We start from the raw sequence: 9,467 nt of genomic DNA on the forward strand, positions 1-9,467 counted from the left end.
TTGTGTAAAATGTAAATAAAAACAGAATACAATGATTTGCAAATCTTCTTCAACCTATATTCACTTTTTAAACACTTTTTGAGTGTTGTTAGAAGGAAAGGTGATGTAACACAGTGGTAAACATACCACTGTCCCAGCTTTTTTTGAAATGTGTTGCAGGCATCCATTTCAAAATGAGCAAATATTTGCACAAAAACAATAAAGTTTATCAGTTTGAACAGTAAATATCTTGTCTTTGTGGTGTCTTCAATTGAATATAGGTTGAAGAGGATTTGCAAATCATTGTATTCTGTTTTTATTTACACTTTACACAGTGTCCCAACTTCATTGGAATTGGGGTTGTAGGCAGGTGCTAGTCCGAGAACAAATTTATAGGTTAGTAACAGAACCTTAAAATCTGATCTCACAGGGACAGGAAGCCAGTGAAGAGATGCCAGAATGGGTGTAAGGTGGTAAAACTTTCTGCTTCCTGTCAAACATCTAGCAGCAGCATTTTGAACCAGTTGGAGAGCCCTAATGCTGGACTGTGGTAAACCAGAAAATAGAACATTGCAGTAGTCCAATCTCGAAGAGACAAACACATGAATCTGGGTCTCAGCATCAGCCACAGACAGGATGGGACAAATCTTCGCTATATTTCACAGGTGGAAGAAAGCAGTCCTCTTAATATCTCTAATGTGGAGATTAAAGGACAGTGTAGGATAAAAAATTACACCAGTATGTCAGTATGATGTATGACACACAAGCCTAGGCTAAGCGTTAACTGGTCAAACTGATGCCGATGTCTCACTGACCCAAGAACCATCACATCTATGATGTGTATCATAAACTGTACGGGTCTCAACCATCACTGCTGTGAGTAGTTCAAGGCCATCTATTCTGTTGAAAATTTACCCTTCAGGGGAACTTTTTATAATTTTTTTCAAGACTATGCAATAACAAAAATAATAAGTAAATGATAACTTCCCACTATTTATTTTAGCTCACGGGACTTCATCCCTGTCTCCTGCTGGAAAATATGTGGGATATGTACAAAATCCACACAAAAAAATCTGTATGAATATGTACAAAATTTTGTGCACCACTTTTTCATTATTTTTGCTGCTAATTTTCCTTGAGAATAGTCTGTCCTTCAGCTTTGTCCTTCTACAAGCATTTTAATTGAAATGGCTTCCAGTCACTAGTGGTATCCCACAAGGTTCTGTACTTGGGCCCACCTTGTTTGTGGTGTGCAGTAATGATTTGCCAAATGTAGCAAACAATGTTCCCAAAATATTTTCAAATGATACCAAAGCCATATTACATGACAACGACATGCAAGAACTACAATCAGCCATAGATCAGTTGCAAGAGTGGTTCCAGATGTGGCAATTACAATTCAACTTAAACAAATGTAAGGCCATGCACTTCGAGAAACAAAACATCTATCACAACTATACCATGGATGGAATTCGTAAGTCTTATATCGGCCCTGAAGCATGTTGGTACTGGTGCTTATCTCAAGATTCTGTAACATCAAGCGGATGAGAGTCTGTGACACCCCCTGGACGGGACAACAGTTCGAGACAGGTTACTTATCCAGCCAAGGCCAGTACCCATTACAGCTTGGTGGACTTAGAAAAGGTCTAAATCCACCTGGTTGATCTAATTGTATTATCCAAGGACACAGACAGGTAGGCAGGACTCACACCTGGATCTACATATTGGCATACTAGCTCCTTATCCACTCAGCCACCTGCTCTACAATGGATAAGCTATTCCCTTCCATGTACTGTACCATGATTGGGAGTACATTGACCTGGGAGTTACTATAGATGATTCTCTCAAATTCCACGAACAGCCAGCTATCACTTAAAAGAAAGCCAACAAAATATTAGGACTGGTTAAGTGAACCTTTGCAAACATGACTGAGACATCAGTGCCCCTCCTGTTCAAAACACTGAGATCCCATTTAAAATATGGACCACATTACACCATGGACCAACAAGCTATGAAACATGCACAGAAAAAAATGCTGTGAAGCTTGTTCCATCACTTAAACGTGCCTCTTTTGATTTATATGAGGAATGAACGTGATGCCTAGTCTATACCACTGAAGGAAAAGAGGGGATATAATCCAATATGACAGGAATTAACAACGTGGACAAAGAGACGAAGTTCCATCAAACGAAGGGGACACAAATGGAGACTTTTTTTAAACAAGCAGCAAAGCTAGCAAGGTGCCAGACCTTCTCGAATACAATGAATAACCACCAGAACTCGCTGACAGAACACGTGGTCCAAGCAGAGACTGTTAACAAATTTAAGATACACTTAGATAAATGTTGGGGTGTCTACATGTATGAATTGTCATAATGGCCTTTAATATACGTATATTAAGTTTGCTTATCAACGGACAGCAAAACTGTATGTAGTTACATAAATTTAAGACAAGATCAGGACAAAAGGCATTTTTGCCATATTCATCTGTACTTACGTACTCATCTGTACTCTACAATGCGCTTTATTCTAATAATCACTTCTGTGTTCACATATAAACGTCCCATCAGGTGCCGTGCTGGTGAGCACGACTTCTAAGGAGTGTCGGGACAGCGATGCTGATCTGGACGTGGATGGAGATGATACCCTGGAGTACGGCAGAGCACAGTATCCTTCACCATAAATAAACATCAGAAACACAGCTTAGAATATCAGAAAGTTCATAATGGAGGAGAATATGGTAGAGATACTGTAAAATATAAAGTCAAACTCATGTGAAAATCAGTTCTTTGTCCTTTCAAGCAGCATTATATGTTTAGACCAGGGGTGGCCAAGTTCGGTCCTCGAGAGCCACTTCCTGACACTCTTAGTTGTCTCCCTGCTCCAACACACCTGAATCCAATGAAAGGCTCATTAAAAGTCTGCTAACGAGTCTTTCATTGGATTCAGGTGTGTTGGAGCAGGGAGACAACTAAGAGTGTCAGGAATGTGGCTCTCAAGGACCGAACTTGGCCACCCCTGGTTTAGACAGTATTTCTCAGCACGTCAGATAAATGTTGCTTGTTGTCAATGTGCGTTCTTTAACCTTTGTTCTCAGATACACAGAGACAGATGTGATCCCCTGCTCAAGTGAAAGCTCAAAGGAGACAGCAGTGAAGTACGTGTCCTGCATGAACGCAACACCATTTTTAAAGGAATAGATGTTGAAGTTAATGGCGCTTTATTCATATTTAACTGGAAAAATACCCAGCTCCCCCCCCCCCCCCCCCCCAAAAAAAAAAAAAATAAATAAAATAAAATAAATTCACCAACATTGAAAATTGTAATCTTTCATGTTTAATTTTCTTATGTTAGAAAAGTTATTATTTAGAAGTTGGGTTTAAAATGTTATTTTAATTTTATTTAGTGCAACATTTATTTAGCTAAATGTTGAATTATATACTAAATATTTCTGTAAATATTTAGAGAAATATAATATAATAAATCAGCATTAAATTTATGCAACGGTCTAATATATTTTAGCAAAATATTTAATGAAATATTTTAGTAAATATTCAACTAAACTAGTTAAATATTTAATTATGTACTAAATATTTCAGTAAATGCTTGTTTAGCTAAACATTTACTTGAACACTTCTCTAAATGTTTAACTGAGTATCTCAATAAATGCCTAACAAAATATTTAGCTATATTTTTTCACTATTTATTTAAGTATTTAAGTAAATGTTGAACATTTCTTTCAGGTGAATAAATTGTTAAATATTAAGTGGAATGTTAGGTAAATATTTAATTGTGTACTAAATATTTCTATAAATGCTCATTTTTTAGCTAAACATGTAGTTTAACATTTTTAAAAATATTCATCTAAATCTCAACAAATGTGTAATGACTACTATTTAATTAAATATTTATGTAAATGCTTAGGTACTGTAATGTATTATTATGCATTTATTGAGTGTTTACGTAAATGTTTCACAAAATATTTAAATGCAAAAATTAATAAATAAATGCAGAATATTTAGATATACTTGTGCAATGCTTTTTAAATCCGTGTAGGTCACAGTCTTTTCTCCTGTAAATATTTTTATATGAAAGATCACAGCTTTTACATAAGCGCCATGAAAAGTGAGATAAACATACAAGCTGTTGTTTTTCTGTTGTTAGTTTCAACATGTATTACTTTCTTCATATGCATGATGCATTGAATTATTTTAAAATAATAATTTAAAATATAATTTTCTCCTGTATAATCTGGATTTTTACTCTTCTAATGTGTTTGTGTTTTAGCAGCAGCAGCAGTATATTTCCTGACTGCAGAGCAAACCCAGAATTTCCCAAATGGGCAAATGAAGGTGAGTCTAGAAAACTATTACAAAAACATTCATTAAAAAGTCTTGCATTATGGCTTTTCTGAAACATAGGACAAAATGTCTAAAATTCTGATGTTAATTATATGTTTTTATTCGTTTATTCTTAGGGAGTCCATCGACCAGTGGGGGAGAAAAAAATGACGGCAACACAGCTGGTGTCACCAAAACCTGCAAAAACACAGAGATAGAGATGTAAGTCATCGTAGTAACTTCCTTTAACTCTAAGTGCTGACAGTATAAAAGACAAACTCTAGGATTCCTCTGTTAATAACCGAACAGGTTGTGATTTACATTTTTATTGACAGTTGGTTTGAACAGCTTAAGCAATAAATAATATTCAGTTGCTCTTTAAAAATTGCTGTTCTTAACCCAACAAATGTAACCATTTAAGTGCACGCAGGGAAAAAAGAATTCTCAGGGAAAATAAGTGAATTTTTCATGTAACATTAGCAAAGTTGTGTAAATATTCATTTTTTAGATAAACTTAAGTCATTTGTGAATTTACAGTAAAATGTATTTAATTAATTTAATGTAGCAGTGTGCTAGTGACAACAGCTTTGATATTAAAATAAAATAAAAAATACAATAATTGCATCCTGTATATTTAAAGCAATCTGACTGTGTCAGGTATAACCAACAGTTTCAAATATTAACTGGAAATATAATGCAACTTACTAATTAACTGATATTTTACAGTTAATTAATATTGTTTGCTGTTCATGTTTTTATATGTATAATGTGCTTTAGTATTCTTTTTTAAGTAAAATAATGAACTTTGCAGAAATAAGATTTGTATGTCTGTATGCTGCATTTATCTTCATGTACATCTAATGAGGTTAAAAATTAGACGGTTTAATTAAATAAACATCAGTTCACATATTTTGAAAACCTCATCCTTTCCCCGCCCACCCGGACACCTCAGATAAACTGTTAATTAACTGTTGATGACACTGGTTAAGGCTATAAAAAAACAAGTTAAATTTTACTGAACTAATATATTTGAAATAAAAGGTAAGAGAACATTTGGTACAATTTCATTTCCATACTGAATACTGCTAATAGTACTATGAATAATAATAGTAGTAGTAGTAATAATAATAATAATAATAATAATAATACAAGTTATACTAAACTATAACTTTTTGTATGCAAAAGCATTGTTTTGACAACACTGACAGGAACCCATGAGCAAGAGCACCCTATTTTAGCTCTGAATGACAGTTGCTTGATTGACTTTCTTATTATTTTCCTTACTTGAAAAATGTATCTGAATCACACTATACGTTATTGTCCTGTCTGATTAAATCTACAATACAAGTCACGCTGATATCAGAGATAACTCTTCTTCTACTACAACTACTATTTTTATTTTTATTACTATTGGTACATGAAATAGATTAATTCTACTTAAGTTGAACATCACATTTGAGCATCCCTGCAGTGGCATCATGAGCCCCACAAAAGAGGCCCGGCCCTCATTTTGGAAAGCATTGCTGTATTGTTTTCCTGCTGGCAGCTGATTGGACAGTAGTCCTGATCCGTGACGGTCCTGATCAGGTTTGGCAGCCTGGCTCGCCGTGTTCTGTGTTACCCAGATACAGTATCAATGTGATGACATCATCAATCAAGGTGATAGGAGGCGATGCACACACGCACACTTTTCTTTTCAACACAGTGCAAGACCGTACTCCTCTCTGTAGTGCACGTGCAGTCAGCCTGTCAGACTGTGTGTTTGTGTATCTCTGTGGGGACCCTGACACCTGCCCCCCCAAACCCCGCCTATGATAAATGAGACGGCATATGCAGCCGATGTGATTGCTGCTAAATTTCATGCTCAGTGTCCATGTTGGCCGGCGAATAATTTAATCTGTCTTCGATTTATAAATGACTCTCCAGTGTCTGCCTAACTCATTCACCCTCCCATCTCCCCTCCTGTTACTGTGCGTGCGTGCGTGTGTGTGTGTGTGTGTGTGTGCGTTCGTGCGTACTCAGGCTCTCAGAGGATTCCACGCTGACAACTCTGGATGCGCTTAAAGCTCGGATACGAGATTTGGAGAAACAGTTGTCTAAAGGAGACAGATTTAAATGCCTCATCTGCATGGTGAGTATGAAGGCAAATGAAGTCACTGCTGACACACAAACTGATGGCGTGCAAGTGCATGTACAACCTGCGCTGTGGATTGAGTAATAAATCTACATTATTGCTCCTCTTTCATATGGACACGATGAGTCGTGTTGTGTGATATGAAGACGGTTAACAAACCACTGGCCATTAAAAAGATCCGGATCACTTTGCTGCATGTGTGTGTTAAAAAAAAAAAGTTGAGAAATGTTTGTGTGATATCACACTGACTTGGTGCAGGAACAGGTGGGGTGTATATACAAATTTTGCTATTATAATATTAATATAAATGTTAGATTGTTAATTCAGAGTATGCTGAAAAAAGAAAAAAGATCACAATGACACCTGGCATCATGTTATTATTATGTTTTCAAAGATAAATTCATGCTGATTGGTCAACTGATAGAAAATTATCAAATTTGTAAGTCATTTATCATGCAAACAGAACAAAAAATGAACAGTCCAATTCAGGTTACTTCCAGACATTTGGTGAGAGAACACACGCACTTTTTTCTCCCTGGCATTAAATATATATATATATATATATAAATCTATCTGAGTCAACTCCAACAACCAGGTGGCTGTTCAAGGACAAATTATACTAACAGTGACTATGAGTTATAATGGATGGTTTATATATAAACACTAAAAAACACCTTTAGCATAATAAAGAAGAAAATCATGATACAATATCAATGCAATTTACTATGATAAACTATAACTAAACTATAACAGGACAGTATATATAGTTTGTAAACATTTTGATTTTAATTCATTTATTATAACAGGAGGAAAAACACAACAGATTGTCTATATATATATACGAGGTCTGTCCATAAAGTATAGGTCCTTTTTATTTTTTTCAAAAACTATATGGATTTCATTCATATGTTTTTACGTCAGACATGCTTGAACCCTCGTGCGCATGCGTGAGTTTTTCCACGCCTGTCAGTGACGTCATTCGCCTGTGAGCACTCCTTGTGGGAGGAGTCGTCCAGCCCCTCGTCGGAATTCCTTGTCTGAGAAGTTGCTGAGAGACTGGCGCTTTGTTTGATCAAAATTTTTTCTAAACCTGTGAGACACATCGAAGTGGACATGGTTCGAAAAATTAAGCTGGTTTTCAGTGAAAATTTTAACGGCTGATGAGAGATTTTGAGGTGATACTGTCGCTTTAAGGACTTCCCACAGTGCGAGACGTCGTGCAGCGCTCTCAGGCGCCGTCGTCAGCCTGTTTCAAGCTGAAATCCTCCACATTTCAGGCTCTATTGATCCAGGACGTCGTGAGAGAACAGAGAAGTTTCAGAAGAAGTCGGTTTCAGCATTTTATCCAGATATTCCACTGTTAAAGGAGATTTTTTTAATGAAAGACGTGCGGACGGGTCCGCGCGTCGGCTCGCAGCCGCCGCGACGCTCCGCCACAGGAAAAAAACAGTGGAATATATATATATATATATATATATATATATATATATATATATATATATATATATATATCAATCTGTTGTGTTTTTCCTCCTGTTATAATAAATGAATTAAAATCAAAATGTTTACAAACTATATATATTGTCCTGTTATAGTTTAGTTATAGTTTATCATAGTAAATTGCATTGATATTGTATCATGATTTTCTTCTTTATTATGCTAAAGGTGTTTTTTAGTGTTTATATATAAACCATCCATTATAACTCATAGACACTGTTAGTATAATTTGTCCTTGAACAGCCACCTGGTTGTTGGAGTTGACTCAGATAGATTTATGTCGACCTCTAGTGGCAGATTGTGAATACTACATGAAGGCTGTTTGTCTCCGTAGGACACCTACACGACCCCGCTCACCTCTATTCAGTGCTGGCATGTTCACTGTGAGGAGTGTTGGCTCCGAACGCTGGTAAAGAATCACATCTCAGCTACACGTTTCATGTCAGTTCACCTGAACGCATTTAGTAATCGTGCTTCTTTGTTTTTTTTTAAGGGAGCAAAGAAGTTATGTCCTCAGTGCAACACCATCACCTCACCTGGGGACCTGAGGCGGGTCTATCTGTGACACACCCACTCATGAGGAGAGGGGCGGAGCTTCTTTAGGGTGGACTTGTGGGCAGCTGGCCTGTCATCGAACCCCGTCCTCCTCTTCCTCGTCCTCCCAGCATCCTCTGACTGCCAACAGTTAGAAAACGGCCAAGTCTCCTCTGTACAAAATTTACCTTCTGGCTGCAAACAGGTTGGGAGAAAATGTCTGAAACATAATCGAGAGCTCAGGCACTGAAAGTGGAAACTTGCTTTGGGACAGTATTTATCAATTTTTCTAACCCCTTTGTCAGTTTTATGGGGGGAAAAAGTGCACCACATAGAAAGGACATGTACATAGTTTTTTGTGTATGTTTGTACGGCTGTGTGTGTATATGATGTTGAGTAGCTGACTGTATTTTCTGTACAAAGTTTGTCTTTGCTTACATCATTTATTATTTGTTTTAATTCCTGTAGTTTTGAAGCATTTACAAAAATATTACAACATCCTGGCTCCTTTTGTCCGTCACTAATGTGTTTCTTTGTATAAAATCTAATTTTATCAATGTTACTACAATAAAACTGGGCTCTAAAAAGCTGACATATTGTTCACCTAATGTGTTATTTTGATATTCTACTGCTGATCTTGGAGGTTTTCTGTTGCAGTATTATTTATATAACTGTTAACTGTATTGGGGGACAAACGACCCCACATACTGCATCACCGTATTCAGCCTGTCCGTCTGGATCTACTTCTATTGATGTTATACCGTCTCTCAGCGCCCGCTGTTTACATACTTTTTTTTGTGTCACGATATTTGCAAGATACAAGTTTGTACAGGCTGCAGTAGAACACTCTGCCAGAAAATGATGTGTTACCATGGCAATGGCCAAAAGCAGACAATTCACCCACTATTCAATAACTACTGAGGCAAGAGAGAAGATAATGATCTTAGTTTCTGTTTTATACAATTGAGCTTTTTTTTTAAAGA

The 9,467-nt window shown here is 36.5% G+C and overlaps 1 protein-coding gene across 1 annotated transcript in view; it reads left to right on the forward strand.

Annotated features, from left to right (window-relative positions):
• Positions 1-9,074, forward strand: part of rnf220b (ring finger protein 220b) — an 89,053-nt gene extending 79,979 nt beyond the window's left edge. The window contains 7 exon segments of the mRNA XM_034179865.1: positions 2,550-2,646; positions 3,077-3,136; positions 4,270-4,331; positions 4,457-4,541; positions 6,342-6,450; positions 8,285-8,359; positions 8,444-9,074. Coding sequence (XP_034035756.1) covers positions 2,550-2,646; positions 3,077-3,136; positions 4,270-4,331; positions 4,457-4,541; positions 6,342-6,450; positions 8,285-8,359; positions 8,444-8,515 — 560 coding nt within the window. The 3' untranslated portion in view covers positions 8,516-9,074.
• The last annotated feature ends 393 nt before the right edge of the window (positions 9,075-9,467 follow it).

The sequence above is a fragment of the Thalassophryne amazonica genome, chromosome 10 (assembly GCF_902500255.1).
Source record: "Thalassophryne amazonica chromosome 10, fThaAma1.1, whole genome shotgun sequence".
Classification (NCBI taxonomy): domain Eukaryota; kingdom Metazoa; phylum Chordata; class Actinopteri; order Batrachoidiformes; family Batrachoididae; genus Thalassophryne; species Thalassophryne amazonica.